This window comes from Sus scrofa, chromosome 1, assembly GCF_000003025.6.
Source record: "Sus scrofa isolate TJ Tabasco breed Duroc chromosome 1, Sscrofa11.1, whole genome shotgun sequence".
In the NCBI taxonomy this organism is placed as follows: domain Eukaryota; kingdom Metazoa; phylum Chordata; class Mammalia; order Artiodactyla; family Suidae; genus Sus; species Sus scrofa.
Genome location: NC_010443.5, coordinates 264,076,065 through 264,101,992, shown reverse-complemented (window position 1 = coordinate 264,101,992; position 25,928 = coordinate 264,076,065). Strand labels below are relative to the sequence as shown.

At 38.4% G+C, this 25,928-nt stretch overlaps 1 protein-coding gene across 3 annotated transcripts in view; it reads left to right on the top strand.

Annotated features, from left to right (window-relative positions):
* The window catches only part of STRBP (spermatid perinuclear RNA binding protein), a 165,774-nt gene that overhangs the window by 93,916 nt on the left and 45,930 nt on the right, over window positions 1–25,928 (top strand). For all 3 annotated transcript variants that reach the window (XM_021074603.1, XM_021074611.1, XM_021074606.1), the window contains exons 6-10: window positions 4,841–4,932; window positions 5,457–5,552; window positions 6,680–6,791; window positions 7,459–7,556; window positions 7,759–7,870. In XM_021074603.1, coding sequence (XP_020930262.1) covers window positions 4,841–4,932; window positions 5,457–5,552; window positions 6,680–6,791; window positions 7,459–7,556; window positions 7,759–7,870 — 510 coding nt within the window. The remainder of the gene's footprint in view (window positions 1–4,840; window positions 4,933–5,456; window positions 5,553–6,679; window positions 6,792–7,458; window positions 7,557–7,758; window positions 7,871–25,928) is intronic.

Below are 25,928 nucleotides of genomic sequence, written 5' to 3'. Positions count from 1 at the left end.
GGTAATGGGAGTTCCTGTTGTGGCTCAGTGGTTAACGAATCCAACTAGGAACTACGAGGTTGCACGTTTGATCCCTAGCCTTGCCCAGTGGGTTAAGGATCCAGCATTGCTGTGAGCTGTGGTGTAGGTTGCAGACGTGGCTCAGATCTAGAGTTACTGTGGCTGTGGTGTAGGCCAGCAGCTACAGCTCTGATTAGACCCCTAGCCTGGGAACCTCCATATGCCACAGGAGTGGCCCTAGAAATGGCAAAAAGACAAAAATAAAAATACATGTGGGTAATGAATACTTAGAAAGTTCTTTGAGGTTAAATGAGAGAATTTATGTAATGTGACCTGTATAACTCCCAGCACAAAGTGGTGGCTTAGTAAATAGTGGTAGTCACTGAGCTTACTAAAAAAAGTCGCAGTGGGAGTTCCTGTCGTGGTTCAGCAGAAATGAATCTGACTAGTATTCATGAGGATGAAAGTTCGATCCCTGGCCTCACTCAGTGGTTTAAGAATCTGGCATTGCTGTGAGCTGTGGCATAGTTCGCAGACATGGCTCACATCCTGTGTTTATATATACATAAAGTCACAGTGCATACGTATCTACTCCAAGTGCCTTGAGTTCACAGTGAGAATAATGTGGACATGATAGGTCTGAAGAAGTGAGCCTAAACATGGTTGAAACTCTTAAAATACCCATTGAAGTATGGTATTGAAATCATTATACTATATTTGCTGCAAGTACTAATAATGAGCTGGCTTACGATTCATTGAGACAGGTATCTTTTTCCCTACTCCTGTCCTTTATCCCTGTACCTACAGTAGTATGTAATATTTAGCAGGCAGTCAAAATCTGTTGAGTGCGTTTTTGTAGCCAGCATATTATCTGGTCAAGTAGAACTGTCTGGTGTATAACGATCATTAATAATGGGCATCTTAGAATTCAAGCAGTGTTAAGATACTTTATAACTTACTGTGTTCTAAACACTTTCTTATATATGATTTCTTTTAACCCCCACAATAGCCCTAAGGTAGAGCTGTGAGATAGATCTATCTATCTATCTATGAGTTAGATAATTGTCCTGTTTTATAAATGAAGAAAGTCTCGTTTTACCCATCTCCTCTGACTCTTAGGTCTAGTAGTTACTATCAAGGATGATTATAGGAGCATCTTAGCTGATTTAGTTATTCTGAGCATCATATGGTCTAAGCTTCTTTTGATGCTTGCGATTTTAAACCAGAAATGTATTTACTGTGAGGGTGATAATCAGCTGTTTATTACATTTACAGTGCAATTGGAAACCAGGTAGATAGGGAAACTACAGAGGCTGAGACAAACCACAGTCCTCACTATGAAGGTAGATTTTCAGGGTTTCAGAGAAGTTGCCCAAAAGTCCCTTTGCCGAATTGGTGCCAGTGTGAACTTCTGATGCGTTTCGGCAGAATTTCACTAGCATGAGTTCTTCTAGGTGGAAGACATTAGATTCTCACAGTCCAGAAATTACAACTAGGATTTATAAAAATGCTGCAGGCTTTGTTTTCTTGCCTTCCCCGGCTGCTAGACCTACATTATCCAGTGCAAACCTGTAGCCACTGTATATATATATTTTTTCTTTTTTGGCAAAGTTCCTGGGCCAGGGATTGAACCCTCACCACAGCAGTGACCCGAGTCGCTTCTGTGTCAGCACACTGGATTCTTAATCTGTTGCACCACCTGGGAACTTTGCCATTATCTTTCCAGGGGTCCACTGCCTACTGAAGCATTGAAGGGATTTGTCTACTATAAGTTAGGAGAACAGTGTTCTGTTTTACCTTAGTGCCACATTTACCTGTTCATGTTATTGTGGCCTGAGTTTTTGCATGGACATTGACTTGAAGCCCTAATATCTGCTCTCTACAAAGCCTCAAGGAATTGAGAGAAGGGACTGTCAGGGTATCTTCAGACTACCCTCAAAGTTCTGTCTGCATGAACTCAGCTTCATTCAGATTATCAAGGAGGCCTTCGTGATATCCTAGCTTGATTATTTTACCTTTGAAGAGCCCAGGTTCCAGGCACATAAATCCTATTTAATGCAGTCCTATTCAGACTTTCCCCTGCCCCATCTCCAGGCTCATGTTTTTGTGAACTGGCAGAGAGTTAGCTTGCATGTGAGGGATGGAGAGAAACTGACCAACATTTCCTGCAGTATGGTGTGTTTCTAGTCACTGATCTAACCTCTAACCAAATAAACAAAGTTAGGCATAATAGACTTCTTTTCAGTGCTTCCATTGTTCAGAATGTTTTATGTACCTTCATGCCCTGATGGCAGGTTACTGAGCAATACATTTTTTAAATCTGTTTTTCTTTACTTTTGGCATTTTTGTCGCTATTTCATATGTTTTTTTAAATTGGTTTTACTAGTCACTGTAGGAAAAATGAAATGGCTCATAGTTCTGTTGTTTCCAATTTGAAGACACCAAGATGCCTTTTTATTAGAAAAACTTTAAATCTCCACAAAATTGAAACACCTACATTAAAGTTCATACAGAAATGTTAAACTTGAGGTTCTGATCCAAGAAGTAGCGATGTTTTTCCAGCAGCAGTTCTGTGATTGCCACGTCTTAATGAATGAAAATATATAAAACTGTATGCTTTTAGTTAGGGAAATAGGCAAGCAGGACCTATAAGTAGCACTGCAGTGCCATATAATTTTATATAGTTTTAAAACAAGCTTTGAAGAAGATAAAATGAGATGAATTATTAAATCCCTTCTGATGTTTCCCACCTCATGAATATTGAAACACTTTGGATCTTTTGACTTTTTGACTATCAGAGCATGAAGAAACATGGCCATTGTGATTGTGATGTAAAAGGGAATCTGGTGCAAGTCTTCTGTTCACTGCCTGTCCCTTTCATCTCTTATTAGTAGAATCTGTTGCCTCCAAATGTTGACTGTCTGTAGCAGGCTGATGTCACTATTCTTTTTTTTTTTTTTTTAAATAAGATTTCTTGGATGTAATCTAACATTTGGAATCAAAGAATTTATGTAAACATTTTTGCCATTGTTCCCCTATAAAAATGTCTTGTGTTGTGATGAGTGTAAAATGTTAATTACAAGCTCTCTTCACTGGACAGAAGTACCAGAACGTTCAAAAGGAGTTGTTTTGCCTTGTCTTTTCTTATCCAAACTTTCTCTGACTCACTTTCACCTTCCATTGACTTCCCTCTTCCCAATATTCCTGCTTAAATGAGATAATAGAATAAAACTTAGCTTGCTTTACTCTTAACTCAAAGTTTGAAGTCTTAAAAAATAAGCAGTCCATGCCTTTTCTTGGGATTACATTGTTTAGCAGTCAGTCAACCTTTGTCACCCCTAACTTTTAAGAGATTCTAATTGTTCATTTACAGTAGTTTGTTCTATCTCCAAATGACCTTTACGCAGATGCTTGTATTGACCACACTTAGACATTTTGACATATAAATATGAAAATGAGTTAGTTGTATGTTTTTTGTTGTTAAAAAGAATTAAGCAAGGCCAGGAACTAGGTCATCAATGAAGTAATTACCTGTGTATGTGTATGTTTATAAATAAAAACACATTAACGGTTTTTTTGAGGCTTTCCATTTTATGAGTAAAAAGGGTAAATGAAACGAGACTCTGTGTTTTTGAATTTGTTTGCAGAGATTAATGTGAAACAATGCAAATATCTGCTGTAGAGCTCGCCTGGTCAGAAAATAAGTGTGTAGCACTTCAGCCTTTACATGTTGCAGCCAGTAAGGAAAACCTACACAAACATACTGCTGAGTTTGTGACTGTCATTATGCCAGGAAGTAGTGTTAGTGTACTCTCCTACATCTGAGAGTTCTTCAAAGAAGATGGTGAATGTGACTTAATTAGATTAGACAAAGAATCATTCTCCAAGAAATATTGTTGTATGTTATATACATTTAAATAATATACCAAGTCTTCAAAAGTTTAAGTTTAAAAACCCACTCCCTAGTAGCTTAGAGGAAATAAATTTGGCTATCTAAACATGGATTTAGCATCTTGTTATATTTTTCAAATATGAATATTTGTCACTAATCACATGTTTGAATTCTTAATTTTGCTGCTTTGGGCCATCTAATCCAACTTTGAAATGTTAAAGCAAGTTAAATAGTTGTACTTCTTAGTATTCTTTGGTCCTTTAAAAAAAAAGTATGTAAAACTTGAAATAATATTTAAATATTTCACTTTCGTAGTTTTAATAATTTTTGTTTAGAAAAGAAAAAATCAGAGAACTCCAAAGTGACACTTGAGGAGTTCTTATCAGTAGGGTAAAGTTTCTATTAGTAGTCGTCTTGTTGGATGAGTTAATTTAGTTGTGAAAAAAAATAAAATAAAATTACAATGTTCAATGTATTCTCTTAGTATATCTCAAATTGATTAACTACAAGAGCCCCAGTTTTCCTTAAGAATTGATTAGTCATTAAAGTCCCTTCTATAAAGAAAAGTTTTTACTGCTGTTGGTCCCAGATTTCTGTTCTTTGCAGCCTGCCAAAGGAAAAAGTGCTATGTACCTATTTTGTGCCCTGTGATGTTATATACATGCTTAATAAGATCCCAGATTGTATGTAGCAGCGTTTGTTTACTGAACGAGTGCCTTTGTGCTCTTGTTGTCCTTGTGCACAGAATGGCTCTGTTGACTGTTGACTTAAGTAATCGTAGTGCATGTTATTGAAGAAGAAAGCAACAAAGCCAAATCCTGAAATCTTCTGGGAGTCTTATTAGTTCACTCAAATGCTGCTCTTCTTTTTATTTTTATTGTTTGGTAATTTGACAGGAACCCCTTGGTCAAATTGTATCTGTCTCTCTTTATCCCATTTTCCCATTAGAAAAGGTTGCGATGAAAGATCCTCCGGATTTACTGGACAGGCAGAAATGCCTGAACGCCTTGGCGTCTCTTCGACATGCCAAATGGTTTCAGGTTGGCTCTTTGTTATTGTCTTACTGTTATCGTAGCCTTGTGCAGGTTTCACTTGGAACACCTGCCGCTTAATGTTTTCTGTGTAATATATAAAATGGGGGTGCTCTTAGGATCATTGTAGGAGTAAATGATTTGATTTAGGTGAAGTCCCTAGTATGGCTTCTACTATAGTCAATGATGTTTAATTATCATATAGTCCTTTTTGGCTTAGTACTCTGAATTTCAAATGATAGCTTATAAAACACTGACATGAAGGAGGAGAGTTAAAGTTCAGACAGACAGTTGCCCAGAAATGGGATTGCCATGAGGCTGTAAGAGCAGTTTTAATAATATGCTTCCTTTATGTTAAAATAGGCCTTTCTAAACCATAATTTTACTACTTTTAATAACTTGATTGTTTTGCTTGACAACTTATGAGTGACTGGTTAATTAGTATTTATTTTAAAGAACCTATCCATGATCAGTGTTCTTAAAATGAAGAGTGGGTTTCAACAGGGATATTGGAATCATTTTGTTTGTTTTAGGCAAGGGCAAATGGATTAAAATCATGTGTAATTGTCCTCCGCATTCTGCGTGATTTGTGCAACAGAGTCCCCACATGGGCCCCACTTAAAGGATGGGTAAGTACTTAAATATGATTAAAAAGCAAATTCCGAAGCTATAGTCAGAGGAAACCCTGTAGAAATCACATGTTACTGTAAAATGGCTCTGTTCTGAGTTAGCTAAGATGTGCATTATCTATTTTTGTTCTAGAAAAAAATTAGGGATCTTGTTGTCTGAATTCTTTTTTTTATAACCTGTCTCTTCTACCTCATCACATTCATGTTACAGAGCCTGAGATATTTTTTTCTGACAAAAAAGTTCTATAGCTGTTAAAAGTGAGTGTCTCCCTGCACTTTACTCTCCACTGGTGGTTGATTATTATTCACCTACTGCCCAGGAAAATCTCTTTGACTGGCATATTTCTCTTCCAGTGCTACTTTCATATAAAATAAAAATTACCTGCTATAGCAGTATAATAGCTCCCATACCCTCTTTTTCTTTCTCTTTGAGTATAGACATTTAAAAGTAAGTTCATGTTAGTAATTGAGGTCAGGTGAATAGTACACTTACCTGTAGTTTATAATGTATGTTGCCAAACTTACTTAATTTGGAAATTTACTATGCTTGAACCAATTAAGACCCCTTGAAGAACATTATAAAACAAATAAAGCTGTAAACGGTCATTTTAAATTAATTTAGCAATTATTACTTTGATGTGGCATCATGAGTTTTTAGTTTATTAAATATGGAGATTTGGTCCTTAAATTCTAATCGTAATACTTGGGGAAGGATATCTGAAATGAAATCTTACTGTGGTTTGAGTGCTTCCTAGGTTAAGTGGGAGATAGGAGGGCTGGATTTGAACATTGGCTATTTATTAGCTATTACTAACTTATGTGAAGGCTTATTAAATAAATTTTTGCTAAGTCAATTAGATGACTGCAGTTTCTTAAGTAATCCTTTCAGGATAACCTAAAAGAAAGTTTTTATAACAAAATGTCTTCTGAATATATTATCTCAGAAATGGTTGACTTAAATACTCTGGCTGGGTAAAAGTTGATAATCAAGTGGGAAAAGTTAATTGGGCCCTAAATTGGCTATAACCTTTTTGGCCTCCATTGTAGATAGAAATGTCAGCTCACATTTAACTGGAATCCTTTTAACACTTGGTGCATGTACTAATTTGTAATTTAATATCTTCTAGCCACTAGAGCTTATATGTGAAAAGTCTATAGGTACTTGTAATAGACCTTTGGGCGCTGGGGAGGCCTTGAGACGAGTAATGGAGTGTTTGGCATCTGGAATACTACTTCCTGGTAAGGGTTTCAAACTCTGGAGGCAGAAGAATCAGAAAAATTCCATTTTAAGTTTCCTATTATGTGCTAAATTTGTCGTCTGCACAGGAAAATGATGTGTAGGAGTTGTTTTGCTTGGAATTTTAGCAATTAGAATGCTTAAATGTTGGAAAAGTGCTATAAAACTCTCTTTCAATAATTGTAATTTATGTTTTATATGTACTAACATAAAAGGTACTAATAAGATATAGTGTCTGCTGTGAATTTTCTTTACCTAGAGTTCTGAATTTGAAAATGTTTATATTTGGTTAAAATGTATGAAGTTCATTTTGTTTGCAGTCTGGTGTTTAATTTGGGAAAATTAAATTTGGTCTTATTTTCTGTATGTAATCCTTTTAAAGATTTGGGATAATTCATCATGCTATTTCTAAATTCTCAGAGTTAAGACCCAATTTTGACTTTGGATATGCAAGTGACTTCTAATAAACCAAGGACATTTAAATGCTAACATATTGAAAATGACTGTCCTTTCTATTTCATTTAATTGAGCAGACTTTTAACCTTGTTTCTTAGTTTTTTTTTCCTTTTTCTCTCCTCTCTTTTCTTTCTCTTGTATTTTATGTTAGTTTATTGAATTCGTAATTCAGTTCTGAATAGTACTTGTGTTTTTCTTTTGCCTTTGCCAAAGGGGGTCCTGGTCTTCATGATCCTTGTGAGCGAGATCCAACAGATGCTCTGAGCTATATGACCATTCAGCAAAAAGAAGAGATTACCCACAGTGCACAGGTAGGAGATGGGCTATATTACTGTGGTCTACTAGAGGGATAGCACATCATCTTCTTAAAGCCTTTTTCTTGCCTTTAGTTAGTGACTTTTGCCATCATAGTAATAGCATTTAATTAGCTAGTAGTGTTTTTAGCTAGATGTTCTCAGGGCTTTCTGAATGAAAAATTTGAAATTTGAATAAATATAATATTTTTTTCTTTAGCATGCACTCAGACTATCAGCCTTTGGCCAGATTTATAAAGTGCTGGAGATGGACCCCCTCCCATCTAGTAAGCCTTTTCAGAAATATTCCTGGTCAGTTACTGATAAAGAAGGTAAGCGTGAAAGTTTTTTGTTGGGGTTGGATGTGGGCAGTGATGGAGATGGCCATGGAATGCTTCTCTTGTTAGAGCTGAGAGAACTAAATGATTTTTAACCCAAGTCATATGTAAGAATGTTTATTGCTTTTCTTCCTGACTTTCTTCTCTTCTGCCCCACATCTTCTGTGACATTAACTTGCTGTCATTTATTATTATTGATGAACTTATTTGGCTCTGTTGGTCAGATTCCAGTACAGCCAACTTAGGGATGGCACTTTGAGAACCCCTGGTGTGAGGAGAAGATAAAAGTCACAAGCTTGGAGGAGACAGTATCACAGTAACTCCACAATTTAATGATCTTGTCATGCTTGGAAGTGTTACGTAACCAAGAAAGAGAAAACAAATACATAGAGGAGGAAATAGTGCATTGGAAAGTTTAGGACTCTCTTCCATTTGTGCTAATCTTTCTGAACTCAGATTAGAGTTTCAGTAGAAAGAGCACAGGCTTTAGGGTCAATTTGACCTGATTCCAGTCATAGCTCTACTGTTTACCAGCTTTTAGGCCTTGAATGACCAGTTCATCTCTTTCTGGAGGACTATTATTCCCACTCTATTGGGGCTGTTGGCAGATTAAAATGCCCAACTCAGTGCCTGCAAACAGTAGATACAAAATGTGAATCCACTCACTCTCCTCATTATGCCACAAAAACCTCTCTCTCTCTTTCTTTCTTCTTCATCTTGTATTATACTAGAAGGTGGAATGTTTAATACCAGTTATTTTCATCTGGAACAACCTACCTACCACAAAAGATATGACTCTCATAATTCTTATATGATAAAAATAGTGCAATGGCCTGGTTTATTTATTGAAACAACAGAATTCTAGTGGGATAAAGACTTTTTAGGGAGTTTACCAAATGAAAATTATTTCATAGTAATTCTAAGGCCTTTTCCCCCCTGGCTTTTTCGGCTCTGTGTTTCATGAGTGTATAGTTTTCTGAAGGTTGCATGTGACCTGTAATAGCATCACCTCTCTGATGTCTAATGCAATTTTTTGCTTATTGCATTAAAATTTTTTTGTTTTAATTTCTAATTTGCTAAATATTGATAGATATTACCTACAAAACAAAGTTCTTTGGGTGCTCAATAATTTTTTTAAGAGGGTAAAATGGTCTTGAGACTAAAAAGTGTGAGACTCACTGCTTTCAACTATAAACTCAGGGGTAAGGAATCCTCCAGGCCCTACACGTAATTATTACAAACCGGTGCTTAATAAATGTTTGTGAAATGAAAGTCATTCTCTTCCAGAGGATGTTCACACAATGGCAAAGAATTTCTGAAGAAGATTCACATAGCCATGTCTCTGGATTGAATGATTGAATAAAAATTTCAAATATATGTATAGATTCTTAATAAGGAAGATTTTTATTTCATTCACTGAGTTCTTTTGGTTTTGTGTTTTTTCTTTCATTAGATGGTATATCTATTGTTATATGACTTAGATTATTTTTTTTTAACTTTAACGGTCTCTGCTCAAAAGTTTGGGAACTGCTAGTCTATCAATTTATAGCTTAAAATAGAACCAGACAGTTGGTGTTTCCATTCGAGTCCTATCAGTTACTAGCTGCACAACTTGGGCAGATCACTTAACTATTCTGCGCCTGGGCTATAAGACGAGGGAACCAAGGCCATTGCCTCTAGACACTTGCTGCATTCTTCCTTATAATTTCATGGTTTTTAGCATGTGCCTTCCTGACATTGACCTCTAAACTTTATTCTTATAATTCTTGGTGATTTCAATATGCATTTAGATGATTTTTTTAAAACAGAATTTTGGCATCCTAATTCCTTGACTTCCTCTCCCATACATACTATGTCTTCTACCTTATTACCTCAGGTGCCCATCTGTTGGACCCAGCCTAGACCCTGTCTTCAGTAACTGTACCTGTACCCTCTCCATGATTCCTTCTCAGGAATCCCACTTTCTAACTACATCTCATTGTCACACTGTCTATTACTCTACGCTAATTCTTGAACTTCACCATAGATTTTTCTACCTCTTCATTGCCCCTCACCTTTCAGCTGGTCTCACTTCTGTCTCTTCTCTGTATTCACATGGAGATTATGATGATCACTCCCTTGCACATTCCTTTATTTTGTTGATCCTCTCTTGCCAGAAATTCTGGTTGAATCCAATTCTGTGCCTTTACCAGGTTATTGGACATTGTTGGAGGAAAAAATCCATAGATATCTTAACTGTTCTCCCTTTAAGTTTGAGACGTTAACCTTAGTAGATTATTTGCGTTGTCTGACAGTCCTCTTCTGAGTTCTAGAGTTCTCCACTTCTCCTAGATAAGCATTGCACGTGTCATTTCACACTTCCCTTCCCACCCCTCCCTCTCATCTCATGACCTTGTTTGCTCTAAGTACTCATATACTTTGCTTTCCCTCCCTTGACTGGTTAAAGCTTTTCTACTTGTCCACTGTATTCCATCCCCTTTTGTCTACAAATGGACATTATTCTAGTAATTCTTTTTTTCTAACCAGCATCAATTCCTTCCTTTCCACTGGGTCATTCTCATGAGCATAAAAACTTGCTATAGTGCCTCCCATTTGAAAGACACAGCTGAACTCCCCCTTGATTCTGTAGATTCCTCCAATAGAGTCCCATTTCTCTGCTCACCTTTACAGCATTACTTTTGGAAAGAGTGGCCTATTGTTTCTTTCTCCTTTTTCTCACTTTCTTTAAAATTTATTTTTATCAGGCATTTCTTCCTTACCACGCTACCCAAGTCTCTCTTGTACCTCGTGCATTATTACATTCAGTGGCTAGCTTTCATTCCTCATCTTAGCTGGCTTTTTTGCAACATTGGACACGAGATGAACACTATTTTCTGTTATATTTATTTTGTTATGAGATATAACACATGTATAGAAAGTATAAAATCTGTATTGTTTAAAAAGTCCATAGAGTTCCCTTGTGGCACAGCAGGTTAAGGATCAGCTGTGGGTTTTATCCTTGGCCTGGGAATTTTCATGTGCTTCGGGCGTAGGCAAAAAAAAAAAAAAAAATCCACACAATCACCACCTTGGCTAAGAAATGGAACACTTGTCAGCTTCTGAGAAGCCATTTATTTATCTTAACATAGCACCTCCCTGCCCTATGAACTACTGTTCCTAAACTTTTGTTGTTGTGTTTTTTTTTTTTTTTTTTTTTTGGCTGCACTTGCAGCATGTGAAAGGTCCTGGGGCTGGGATTGAACCCAAGCTATAGCAGTGACTTAACCCACTGAGCCACCAGGGAACTCCCCATTCCTGATTTTTTTGATAGTCATTTCCTTGATTTTCTTTAAAGCTTTCCCACCTTTGTGTGCTTTCTTTAACAATTTAATTTGTTACTGCCTAGAACTTTAAGGAAATGGAGTCATACTGAGTTTAATTTTTTGTGACTAAGCTTTTCTGTCCAGTATTGTCTGGGATACATTTCATGTTTCTGCATATAGCTATAGTTCATTCATTTTTGTACCTTTATAGTATCCATTATGGATATACTACAGCTTATCCATTGTACTTTTGAAGGACATTAGGGTTCTTTTTATTTTGTGGCAGCCTCTCACATTGTTGGCTAGGAGCATTCTTATACATGCCACCTGGAATATATATCCAGGAGTTACTGTGGGCCAGTATACGATCTAGTAAATGGTTATATATAGCAATTTATATTCCCACCAGCAGTGTATGAAAGTTCCTGTTGCTCTCTATCCTCAACAACAGTGGGTATTGTCAGATACTTTTTCTGACATGAAATACTACTTTTCATTTGACTTCCAGGTCATTGCATTATCTTGAGTCTTCTGTCCCATTGCCCTTTCCTCAGCTGTCTTTGTTTTCCTCATCTTCCTGATTTCTGAATATTAAAGTGTCTCAGGGTGCAGACCTCAGACCATTTCTCTTTATTTACACCTATTTAAGCTCTTTAGATCTCATCTAGTCTCTTGTCTTAATACCTCCTATTCACTGAAGATTCCCACATTTATGTCTTTGTAGACTTCCCAGCCCTTGACCTCAGACCCAGCTATCCAAATGGCTCCTCAGTGTCTCCGCATGGGTGTCCGCATGGGTGTCCGACAGACCCTCAACTTAATGAAGTCCTGTCTGTACTCTGCTTCTCTCATGTGTTCTTTTCCATAGTTACTGCTATCCTAGTCGTTGGAAACTCTGTCCGCCTCTGTGCTCTGGTCAAAGCCCTTCACCCTTGAATCCTCTCTTTCTTTCATCCTTATCCAAACCATCAGCAAATGACAGAGACAGGCTGGATCACCTACCCACTGTGCCACAGCGAGAACTCCAACTTTTTATCTATAGAGAGTCAAAGGAAGTTGCAAAGATAGTACTGAGAGGTCTCATGGACCCTTCACCTGGTTTCTCCCAATGGTTACATCTTATGCAATGATAGTACAATGTGAAAACCAGGAAATTGACATTTACACAACGCGTATATAGGTTTTAGGTCATTTTATCACGTGTAGATTTGTGTAGCTACTACTGCAGTTAGGATACAGACTATTTCATCACTATAGAGATCTCCCTTATGCTGTCCCTTTATAGGAGAACCACCCCTCTTTTGTCAACCATCTCCAAGCTCAGGAAACCACTAAATTGTCTCCCTCTCTATAATTTTGTCATTTCAAGGATTTTGTATCAGTGATGTTTCACGTTATGCAATCTTTTGAGACCCTGGTCCCCTTGCTCACTGTAATGCCTTGTGGCCCGTCCAAGTTGTTAGCATGTGTCAGTTGTTTGTTCCTTTTTACTGTTAAGTAGGATTCCATGGCATGACTAAGCCAGAGTTTGGTTTAACTAGGCACCTATTGTAGGATATATTGTTTGTCTCCAGTTTTTGGCTATTACAAATAAAGGTACTGTGAACAATCTTGTGTACATTGTTGTGAGCATTTCACAAAAACAGGTTTTTTGTGTGTAGGGTTGGTCAGCAGTTTTCCTTTGTTGTAACATTTTGGGAACATAAAATGAGTTGGGAATTGTCCATCCTTCCTTTTCTGTTCCTTGAAAGGGTTTGTGTAAGACTGATGTTATTTCTTCCTTAAGTGAATTATCAGTGAAGCCATTTGGGTATGAGATTTTCTTTGTGGGAAGATTTTATTGTTTTTTATTTTTATTTTTGTTTTGTCTGTTTTGTCCTTTTTAGGGCTGCTCATGCGGCATATGGAGGTTCCCAGGCTAGGGGTCTAATCAGAGCTACAGCTGCCGGCTGAGTCTGCGACCTACACTACAGCTCACAGCAATGCTGGATCCTTAACCCACTGAGCGAGGCCAGGGATCGAACCCGCAATCTCATGGTTCCTAGTCAGATTCATTTCTGCTGCACCACAATGGAAACTCCTGTGGGAAGATTTTAAATTATAAATCTAATTTCCTTGATAGTCATCGGACTGTCATCTTCTTATGAGAGTTCTGGTAAATTGTGTTTTTCTAGGAATTTGTCCATTTCGTCTAAATTTAAAAATAAAATAGTTTGTAAGATCCTCTTATCTTTTGATTGGTATTTGTAGTGATGTCCTCTTTTATGCATTTTATACCTTCTTTTTTTCCGATCACTCTCACTGGAGGTTTATCAGTTTTAGTAGCCTTTTTTTTTTTCTTTTTTTCTTTTTTTCTTTTTTCTTTTTTTTAAATCAGCTTTTGACTTTGTTGATCATCTCCTGGTATATGCTTGTAATTTATTTCATTGATTTCTGCTCTTGTCCTTTGTTTTTCCTTTACAACTTTGTTTTTGTTTTTTTGCTTTTTAGGGCTGCATTCGTGGCATATGGGACTTCCCAGGCTAGAGGTTGAATCAGAGCCATAGCTGCCAGCCTAAACCACAGCCACAACACTGTGGGATCCCAGCTATACCACTGCTCGTGGCAACACCAGATTGTTAATGCACTGAATGAGACCAGGGATTGAACTGGCATCCTCATGGATACTAGTCGGATTCGTTTCCATTGCGCCACAAAGGGAAATCCCCCTCACTGCTTTCTTTGGGTTTAATTTTCTCTTCTTTTCTAAATTTTTGAGATAGATGAATACATTATTGGTTAATTTTTTTGAGCCTCTCATTTTATATACTATTAAGATTGTAAGTTTACCTTTATATGAGTTTTGTGTGCATTAAGCTCATTTTACATTAGTATTTTCATTATCAGTTAGTTAAAACTATTGCTTATTTTCCCTTTTTATCAGTTCTTTGACACATAAGCCATGTAGATATCATTGCTTAATTTCCAGACAAATGACAATTTTCAAGTTACCTATTTGTTTATTTATCTAGGGTCGCACCTGTGGCACATGGAGGTTCTCAGGCTAGGGGTCCAATCGGTACTGTAGTAATGCTGGCCTATGCCCGAGCCATAGGAACGCAGGATCTGAGCTGCATCTGTGACCTACCCATAGCGCACAGCAACGCCGGATGCTAAACCACTGAGTGAGGCCAGGGATTGAACCCATGTCCTCATGGATGATAGTTGGGTTCTCTCACTGATGAGCCAGATGGGAACTCCAGTTATCTATTTTTGAAGTCACTTATTCTGATGTGATCTAAGAACATGCTTTTTTTGTTTGTTTGGTTTTTTTTGTTTGTTTGTTGTTGTTGTTGTTTTTTGTTTTTTGCTTTTTAGGGCCACACTCGCTCCATATGGAAGTTCGCAGGCTAGGGATTGAGTCACAACTGCAGCTGCCGGTCTACACCACAGCCACAGCAACTCATCTTCCGAGCCGCGTCTGCGACCTACAACACAGCTCACAGAAACACTGGATTCTTAACTACTGAGCAAGACCAGGGATCGAACCTGCATCCTCATGGATATTAGTCAGGTTTGTTACCACTGAGCCACAATGGGAACTCCTGCTTTGTATGGTTTTTTTTCTCTTTGATGTTTCTTAAAACTTAATTTATGGCTCAGCACATGGTCTTTTTTTATAAATGATTCATATTTTGCAAAAGTATGTATATCTGCAGTTGGTCAGAATGTCTTTAATGTCAGGTTACATTTGTTCATTACATTATCCAAATCTTACACACTTGTACTCAATCTCTCTACATACATATATAATATTTTTTAGCTTGTTTCTTAATTACTGAGAAAGGTATGTCAACTCCCCTCTATTGTAAATTGTCCATTTCCCCTTGCAGGTCTGCCAGTTTTTTTTTTTTTTTTTGATCTTTTCTAGGGCTGCCCCTGTGGCATATGGAGGTTCCCGGGATAGGGGGTCTAATCAGAGCTGCAGCCAAAGGCCTACGCCGGAGCCACAGCAATGCGAGATCTGAACCACGTCTGTGACCTACACCACAGCTATGGCAACATTGGATCCTTAACCCACTGAGCGATGCCAAGGATCAAACCCGCAACCTGATGGTTCCTAGTTGGGTTTGTTAACCACTGAGCCACAATGGGAACTCCAAGGTCTGCCAGTTTTTATTTATTTATATTTATTTATTTATTGAGATTTATTTTTAAATTTTTTTATTATTCAGTGAATTTATTACATTTATAGTTGTACAGTGATCGTCACAATCCAGTTTTATAGGATTTCCATCCCACAAACCCAGTGCATCCCCCCACCCCCAAACTGTCTCCTTTGGAAACCGTAAGTTTTTCAAAGTCTGTGAGTCATTATCTGTTCTGCAAAGAAGTTCATTCTGTCCTTTTTTCAGATTCTGCATGTCAGTGATAGCATTGATGTTGATGTCCCATTGTCTGACCGACTTCACTTAGTATGGTAATTTCTAGGTCCATCCCTGTTGATAAAAATGCTGGTATTTTGTTCCTTTTAATGACTGAGTAATATTCCGTTTGGTGTATGTACCACCTCTTCTTGATCCACTCCTCTGTCGATGGACATTTAGGTTGTTTACATGTCTTGGACTGACAGTTTTTAATTTCTAGAATTTTGGATCCTTTATAGTTTTAAGATTTTCTGCCACAGGTTTTTCTTGATGACTTTTTTTTTGTTTTTGAGCATTCTAATCATTGTTTTTGTTAAAGCTTGATTCTGAAATAATGCTTCATCATCTGAGTCTCTTTTGGATCTGTTTCTGTTGTTTGCTGCTTCCCATGATTTTTGATTATAATATCTTACCTTTTCATGTACTTGTATTTTTATTTGTTTTTATTATTCAATGAACTTCATTACATTTATAGTTGTACAGTGATCATCACAACCAAATTTTATAGCATTTCCATCCGAAACCCCCAGTGGATCCCCCCAGCCCTAACCTTTCTCATTTGGAAACAGTAAGTTTTTCAAAGTCTACACGTCAGTATCTGTTCTGCAAAGAAGTTCATTGTGTCCTTTTTTAAAAGTCCGCATGTAAGTGATAGCATTTGATGTTAGTGTCTCACTGTATGACTGACTTGAATTTCTAGGTTCATTCATGTTGCTGCAAATGCCATTATTTCTTTCCTTTTAATGGCTGAGTAATATTCCATTGTGTATATACACCACATCTTCTGTTAATGGACATTTAGGTTGTTTCCATGGACATTTAGATTAATGGACATTTAGGTTGTTTCCATGTCTTGGCTATTGTGTATAGTGCTGCAATGAACATTGGAGTACATGTATCTTTTTGAGTCATGATTTTCTCTGGATAGATGCCCAGAAGTGGGATTGCTGGTTCCAATGGTAGCTCTTTTTTTAGTTTTCTGAGGAATCACCATACTGTTTCCCACAGTGGTTACACCAATTTATAATCCCACCAACAGTATAATAGGGTTCCTTTTTCTCCACACCACCTCTAGCACTTATTTCTTGTAGACTCTTTGATGATGGCCATTCTGGCTGGTGTAAGGTGGTACCTCATAGAGTTTTTTTGATTTGCATTTCTCTAATGATGAGTGATGTTGAACATCTTTTCATGTGTTTTTTGGCCATCCGTATGTCTTCTTTGGAGAACTGTCTGTTTAGATCTTTTGCCCATTTTTTGATGGGGTTGTTTATTTTTTTGGCATTGAGCTGCAGGAGGTGTTTATAAATTTTAGAGTTTATTCCTTGTCAGTCGATTCATTTGCACATATTCTCTCCCATTCTGTGGGTTGTCTTTTTGTTTGTGTAGGGTTTCCTTTGTTGTGCAGAAACTTTTAAGTTTAATTAAGTCCCATTTGTTTGTTTTGTTTTTATTGTCATTACTCTAGGGGGTGATCTGAGAAGATGTTGCTGTGGTTTATGTCGGAGAGTGTTTGGCCTATGTTTTCCTCAAAGAGTTTTACAAGTATCTGGTCTTATATTTTGGTCTTTAATCTATGTTGAGTTTATTTTTGGGTGTGGTTTTAGAGAGTGTTCTAATTTCATTCTTTTACTAGTGGCTGTCCAGTTTTCCCAGCACCACTTATTATTGAAGGGACTGTCCTTTCTCCATTGTATATTCTTGCCTCCTTTGTCATAGATTAGTTGACTGTACATGCGTGGGTTTAATTCTGTGCTTACAATCCTGTTCCACTGATCCATATTTCTGTCTTGGTGCCAGTACCATATGGTTTTGATGACTGTAGCTTTGTAGTATAGTCTGAAGTCAGGGAGCCTGATTCCCCCAGTTCCATTTTTCTTTCTTAGGATGACTTTGGCTGTTCTGGGTCTTTTGTACTTCTAAACAAACTTTAAAATATTTTGTTTGAGTTCCATGAAAAATGTTCCTGGTAATCTGATAGGATTGCATTGAATCTATACATTGCCTTGGGTAGTAGAGTCATTTTGATAATATTGATTCTTCCAATCCAAGAGCATCATATGTCTTTCCATCTGTTTGTGTCTTAGAGTTTTGAGAGTACAGGTCTTTTGACTCTATAGGTAGGTTTATTCCTAAGTATTTTATTCTTTTGATATGATGGTAAATGGGATCATTTCCCTAATTTATCTCTCTGATCTTTTGTTGTTGATATATAGAAATGCCGTCAATTTCTGTGTATTAATTTTGCATCCTGCAACTTTTCCAAATTCACTGATGAGCTCTGACAGTTTTCTGGTAGTGTCTTTAGGATTCTCTAGGTATAGTATCATGTCATCTGCAAATAGGGATAGTTTTACTTCTTCCTTTCCAATTTGGATTCCTTTTATTTGTTTTACTTCTCTGATTGCCATGGCCAGGACTTCCAAAACTATGTTGAATAGTAGTGGCAAGAGCATACATCCTTGTCTTGTTCCTGATCTCAGTGGGAATTCTTTCAGCTTTTCACCATTGAGAATGAAGTTAGCTCTGGGTTTGTTGTATATGGGCTCTATTATGTTGAGGTAGGTTCCCTCTGTGCCCACTTTCTGAAGGGTTTTTATCAGAAATGGGTGTTGGATTGTGTCAAAGGCTTTTTCTGCATCTGTTGAGAGGATCCTATGGTTTTTATTCTTCAGTTTGTTAATGTGGTGTATCACACTGATTGATTTGCAGACATTGAAGAATATTTGCATGCCTGGGGTAAATCCCACTCGATCATGATGTACAGTCCTTTTAATGTATTGTTGGATTCCTTTTGTTAGCATTTTGTTGGGGATTTTTGCGTCAATGTTCATCAGTGAAATCGGCCTGTAATTTTCTTTTTTTGTGGCATCTTTGTCTCTTTTTTTTTTTCCTCTTTTTGCCTTTTTCTAGGGCCGCTTCGTGTGGCATACAGAGGTTCCCAGGCTAGGGGTCTAATCAGAGCTGTAGCCACTGGCCTACACCAGAGCCATAGCAACGCGGGATCTGAGCTGCATCTGTGACCTACAGCACAGCTCACGGTAACCCCGGATTCTTAACCCTCTGAGCAAGGCTAGGGGTCGAACCTGAAACATCATGGTTCGTAGTCAGATTAATTAACCACTGTGCCACGATGGGAACTCCCTTTGTCTGGTTTTGGTATCAGGGTGATGGTGGCATCGTAGAATGAGTTTGGGAGTGTCCCTTCCTCTGCAATTTTTGGGGATAGTTTCAGAAGGATAGGTGTTAGCTCTTCTCTAAATGTTTGATAGAATTCTCTTGTAAAGCCATACGGTCCTGGACTTTTGTTTGTTGGAAGTTTTTTAATCACAGATTTAATTTCGGTGCTTGTGATTGGTCTGTTCATCTTTTCTATTTTGTCTTGGTTTGGTTTTGGAAGATGTACTTTTCTAAGAACTTGTCCATTCCTTCTAGGTTTTATTGGCATATAGTTGATAGTAGTAGTCTCTTATGATCCTTTGTATTTCTGTGATGTTTGTTGTTACTTCTTTTTCATTTCTAATTTTATTGATTTGAGTCTTCTTTTTTGCTTGATAAGTCTGGCTAAGGGTTTATCAATTTTGTTGATCTTTTCAAAGAATCAGCTGTTTATTTCATTGATCTTTTCTGTGGTTTTCTTCATTTTTTCCCCATTGATTTCTGCTCTGATCTTTATGATTTCTTTCCTTCTACTAACTTAAGATCTTCTCTGTTCTTCTCTCTTTAGTTGCTTTAGATGTAAAGTTAGGTTATTTATATGAGCTTTTTCTTGTTTCCTGAGGTAGGCTTGTATTGCTATAAACTTGCCTCTTAGAACTCCTTTTGCTGCATCCCATAGGTTTTGGAGTGTTGTGTCTTTGTTGTCATTTGCTTCTAGGTGTTTTTTAATTTCCTCTTTGACTTCTTCAGTGATCCATTGGTTGTTTACTAGCATATTGTTGATTCTCCACGTGTTTGTTTTTTGCAGTTTTTTTCTTTTTGATTTCCAGTCATACAGTGTTGTGGTCGGAAAAAATGCGTGATGTGATTTCAATTTTCTTTCTTTTTTTAAAATCATTTATTTATATTTTTTCTACTGTGCAGCAGGTGACCCAGTTACACTTACATGTGTACATTCTTTTTTCTCACATTATATGTTCCATCATAAGTGACTAGATAGAGTTCCCAGTGCTACACAGCAGGATCCCATTGGAATCCATCCCGAAGGCAACATTCTGCATCTATTTACCCCAAGCTCGAGTCCCTCCTCTTAAAGTTATTGAGGCTTGATCTGTGGCCCAGAATGTTATCAGTCCTAGAGAATGTTCTGTGTGCACTTGAAAAGCATGTGTATTCTGCTGCTTTTGGATGGAATGTCCTATAAATAACTACTAAGTCCATATGGTCTGATGCTTCATTCAGGGCCTGTGTTTCCTTGTTGATTTTCTGCTGAATGATCTGTCCCATTGCTGTAAGTGGGGTGTTAAAGTCCCCGCTGCTATTGTGTTACTGTCAGTGTCTCCTTTTGAGGTTGTTAGCAGTTGCCTTATATGTTGAGGTGATCCTATGTTGGGTGCATATATATTTACAATTGCTATATCTTCTTCTGGGATTGATCCTTTGATCATTATGTAATGTCCTTCCTTGTCTCTTATAGTATTCTTTGTTTTAAGGTCTCTTTTGTCTGATAGGAGTATTGCTACTCCAGCTTTTTTTTTTTTTTTTCCCCTCCCTTTCTGTCTTTCCTAGGGCCTCGCCCACGGCATGTGGAGGTTCCCAGGCTACGGGTCTAACCGGAGCTGTAGCCAGAGCCACAGCAATGCAGGATTCAAGCCGCATCTGCAGCCTACACCAACAGGTCACAGCAACGCCAGATCCCTAACCCACCAAGAGAGGCCAGGGATTGAACCCTCAACCTCATGGTTCCTAGGTGGATTCGTTAACCACTGAGCCATGACGGGATCTCCCAACTCCACCTTTCTTTTGATTCCTGTTTGCATGGAATATTTTCTTCCATCCTCTCACTTTGAATTTGTATGTGTCCCTAGAAGTGAAGTGGGTGTCTTGAAGACAGCATATATATGGATTTTGTTTTTATATCCATTCAGCCAGTCTCTGTCTTTCGGTTGGGGTATTTGGCCCATTTACATTTAAGGTAATTATTCACTTGTATGTTCTTACTGCCATTTTATTAACTGTTTTGGATTTGTTTTTGTTGCTCTTTTTTCTTCCTTTCTTCTCTTATTCTCTCCTCTTGTGGTTTGATGACCATCTTTAGTGTTGTATTTGAGTTGTTTTTATTTGTTTGTGTTATCAATTGTAGATTTTTGTTTTGCAGTTACCCTGAAGTTTTTTTTGTTTTTTGTTTTTTTGTCTTTTCTAGGGCTGCACCCATAGCATATGGAGGTTTCCAGGCTAGGGGTCTCATTGGAGCTGTAGCCACTGGCCACAGCAATGTGGGATCTGAGCTGCATCTGCAACCTACAACACAGCTCACGCAACACCAGCTCTGTAACCCACTGAGCGAGGCCAGGGATTGAACCCACAACCTCATTGTTCCTAGTCGGATTCCTTAACCACTGAGCCACGATGGGAACTCCATATTTGAGTTGATTTTTCTTATTTGTATGTGTTATCAATTGTAGATTTTTGTTTTGCAGTTACCCTGAAGTTTTGATATAGGAGTCTATATCTATATATGAGATTTTTGTAAGTTGTTGGTCTCTTAATTGCAAGTGCCTCTCCAGTATCCTGCATTTGTACCCTCCTCTTCTTACGATTTCTGGTTTTGTTAGCATATTTGTGTGTGGATGGTTTCCTACCTTTACTGTATATATGCCTTTACTGGTGAGCCTTGTCATTTGTAGTGTTTTCGTTTCTGGTTGTGGCCTTTTCTTTTCTGCCTAGAGAATTTCCTTTAGTATTTGTCGTAAAGCTGGTTTAGTGTTTCTGAATTCTCTTAGCTTTTGCTTAACTGTAAAGCTTTTGATTTCTCCTTCAAATCTGAATGAGAGCCTTGCTGGGTAAAGTAATCTTGGTTGGACGTTTTTTCCTTTTATCGTGTTAGGTGTATCATGCCAGTCTCTTCTGGCCTGCAGCGTTTCTGCTGAAAAACTTCCCAGTAACCTTATCATGGTTCCCTTTTATGATATTTGTCTCTTTTCCCTAGCTGCTTTCAATATTTTCTCTCTGTCTTTAATTTTTGTCAGTTGGGTTAATATGTGTCTCAGAGTGTTCCTACTTGGGTTTATTTTGTATGGTATTCATTGTGCTTCCTGCTTTTGAGTGAATGGTTCCTTACCCATGTTAGAGAAATTTTTGGCTATTATCTCTTAGAATATTTTTTCTGTCCCTTTCTATCTTCTATTTCTGGCACCCCTATATTATGAATGTTGGTGGATTTAACATTGTCTCAGAGTTCTTAGACTCTCTTCATTTCTTTTCAGTATTTTTTCTCTTTTCTATTCAACATCAGTGATTTCCACTAGTCTGTCCTCCGCCTTGCTTATTCATTCTTCTGCCTCCTGTGTTCTGCTATTGGTTGCTTCTAATGAATTTTTTATTTTATTTATTGTATTTTGCATACCTGCTTGCTTAAATTTTAAATCTTGTTTTTTTTTTTTTTTTGTCTTTTGTCGTTGTTGTTGTTGCTATTTCTTGGGCCGCTCCCGCGGCATATAGAGGTTCCCAGGCTAGGGGTTGAATTGGAGCTGTAGCCACCGGCCTACGCCAGAGCCACAGTAACGCGGGATCCGAGCCGCGTCTGCAACCTACACCACAGCTCACGGCAACGCCGGATCGTTAACCCACTGAGCAAGGGCAGGGACCGAACCCGCAACCTCATGGTTCCTAGTCGGATTCGTTAACCACTGCGCCACGACGGGAACTCCTAAATCTTGTATTTCTTTGCTCAGTGTTTCTTGTAAATTATCAGTCTTTGCCTCCACTTTATTTCCAATGTCTTACATCATCTTCAGCATCATCAGTTTAAAGTCTTTTTCTTGGAGGCCAGTAATCTCCAGATCACTTAGCTGTTTTTCTGGGTTTTGTTCTTTGTCTCTTGTCTGAGTTATAATTCTGTCTTTTCATTTTTATAGTTTTTTGATATGGTGTTCTTTTTGCAGACAGTAGAGTTGTAGCCTCTCTTATTTGTGGTGTCTGCCCCCATTGTGCATGACGTTGGTATGGAGGCTTTCTGTAGGCTTCCTATTGGGAGGAACTGGTGCCTGCCCACCATTAGGCAGGCTGATTCGGATCACTCTGGTGGGTAGGGCAATGTTTCTGGGTGAGATTATGGGTTGCTCTGTGCCCCGGGGGGGGGGGTCTTTAGGCAGCCCGTTCACTGATGGGTGGGGCTGTGATCCCACCTGGATTATTGTTTGGCCTGGGGCTTCTTAGCCCTGATGCATGGGGCCAGATTTTCCCAAAATGGCCACCTCTAGAGGGACACATGCTGATGAATTTTCCCGAGAGCTTTGCCTCCAGTGTCCTTCCCCCACAATGAGCCATAGTCACCCCCTGTTTTCCCAGGAGATCCTCTAAGAACTGCAGTCAGGTTTGACCCAGATTCCTGTGGAACTTCTGCTTTGCCCTGGGACCCAGTGCATATGAAAGATTGTGTGTGCCTTTCAAGAATGGGGTCTCTGTTTCCCCCAGTCCCATGCAGCTCCTATGCACAAGCCCCACTGGCCTTCAATGCCAGATGCTCTGGGGGTGCTTTCTCCCAATGCCAGATCCCCAGGAGAGGGGACCAGACATGGGACTCAGAACTCTCACTCCTGTAGGTGAGTCTGTGATACAGTTACTTTCCAGTCTGTGGGCTTCAAACCCGGGAGGTATGGGGTTGCTTATATCATGTAATCGCCCCTCCTACCTCTTGATGTGGCCTCCTCTTTGTCTTCTGGAGTAGGGTATCTTTTTGAAAGTTTCCAGTCCATTTGGTTGAAGATTGCTCAGCATTTGGTTGTAATTTTGTTGTTTTTATGAGAGAAGGTGATCTCCAGTCCTCTTCCACCATCTTAATCCCCTGTGTATTTGTGTTTTGTTTTGAGTGCCGGAGATGTAAATTGAACATTTTTTAGAGAATTTAAAGCCTAGGGTAATGAGGATTTATATTTGTTTCTGGGAGTTGGCAATCAGGGTTACTTTAATACAGTCAGAGACTTAGGTGATTTGAAGTTGGGCTTTAGTCCTTGGGATTGTCTAACTATTTCTTCTTTCATTTATTTCTTGCATATGGTGTTACATAGGCCCAACCCACAGTGTGGAGGATTCACCAGGCTTTCTCTTTTTAGTTTTCCTTGAACTTCAGATTTTGACCTGGTCAAAGATTTTCTATTTGCTCTCATCAGGAAGGCTATTCCACTTGACTTCCTTTTTTTTTTTTTTTTTTTTTTTTTTTTTCGGTCTTTTTGTCTTTTTCTAGGGCTGCACCCACAGCATATGGATGTTCCCAAGCTAAGGATCTAATCGGAGCTGTAACCGCCGGCCTGTGCCACAGCTACAGCAACGCTGGATCTGAGTCTTTTCTGTGACCTACACCACACTTCATGGCAACGCCAGATCCTTGACCTTCTGAGTGAGGCCAGGGATCGAACCCGCAACCTCATGGTTCCTGGTTGGGTTCATTAACCACTGAGCCACGACACTAACTCCCACTTGACTTACTTTCTAGTACTGGGTGGAACCACTATATTTTGCCATAGTTCCTCTGGTGAATTAGTCACAGCTAAGGTTGAGAACTACTGTTCCTGCTCATCTTCTTCTGCCATCCCGTCCTTGTTTATGCCACTCTAGCTGCTCAGGCCTTTATGCTATTTCTTAGCATGCTCCTGCCTTAAGACCCTTTGTAGTTGATGTTCTCTCTGCCTGGTGCTCTTTCCCTAAATAGCTGAATAGCTTACTCTTTTACTATCTTTAGATCTTCATCAAAAGTTTTCCTTATGGATAAATAATACTTTTCTGACCTTTTTGATGGGCAGGCTGCACTTGTAAAAAAGTAGCAACACCTCCTCTCCTTTCATCCTCTTATTTTTCTCCACTGTGCTTGGGACCATAAGTCAGGTTGGATATAATTTCCACACCATATGCAGGCTTTCTAAGAACGGGATGTTGCTTTGTTCTCTTTTATGTGTCTAGCACCTAAAATTGTCCTGACAAATAGGAATGCTTAATTACTACATGTTGCTGAATGAATACGTGAATGAAATTATAAGGGTGATGATGATAGTATAGGTTTCATAGGGTGCTTGTGAGGATTGAATAAAGTTATTTTTATTTAATTTTAATTTTTTTTTTTTGTCTTTTGTCTTTTTAGGTCCTCGCCCACAGCATATGGAAGTTCCCAGTCTAGGGGCCCAGTTGGATTTGTAGCTGCTGGCCTACACCACAGCCACATCAATGTAGCATCTGAGCCTCATCTGCCAACTACACCACAGCTCATGCCAACGCCAGATCCTTAACCCAGTGAGGCCAGGGATCGAACCCGTGTTCTCATGGATACTAGTCAGGTTTATTAACCATTGAGCCACAATGAGAGCTCCTAAATAAATTTATGTTAGGTGTCAAGAACAGTGCCATTCATGTGGTAATAAGCACTCACCTATTGTTTTTAAAAACTATTTTCTCTAAAATGATCACTTCTTGTTTCTAGAAGCTATAGAAATAGAAAACAACTAGCTTTTTGTAAGGCAAGCCTAAACAGGCCCACGCTCCCTGTTATTGTTATGATTAGCTGCAGATTTTATGGCCCTTTTCCAGTGGCAGAGATGGTAGAATGTAGCTTAATTTGTAGAACTCTGTTCATGTTGCTGGAGGCTTTAGAGAACAGATCTGTACATTTGTGCCCTCTAGTGAATTCTGGGCAGTCAGGGAGCAGCTTTTTTAATGTAATCTAATGAGTGGGAGAGTGATTGAGTAGACATTGTTCCTTTCTAACTTTATCTCTTAAAGACTGCGTTCTGGGATACTGGCATACTCACAATTTTGCGGAATGCAAATGAAATACAAGACTAAGCAGATATAAGCAGATATTGCATTCTGTTGAAGAGAGAACATCAAGATTGATTGACCTGAGTGTTAAGTATTGAATCAAGCAAATCCTGAAGTCAGTGTTTACCTCAAGGGACAATAAATCTTGATGACCAGAGAATATGTAGTTAATCTCAGTGTTATCACATGATTTCACTAAGAAGTATCTGGAAATCTTAGGGCATGAGTCTCTTGATCAAAATTTGCTTTAGGAAAAAACCCAACAACCAGCTATTAATACACCGAGAATTCTTTAAAGTATTTGGGTAAGTGGATGAGCTTTTCTTTGTTTTTATCTTGGACAGCAAAAAAATTCTGGCTTTTGTCTGACAGTGT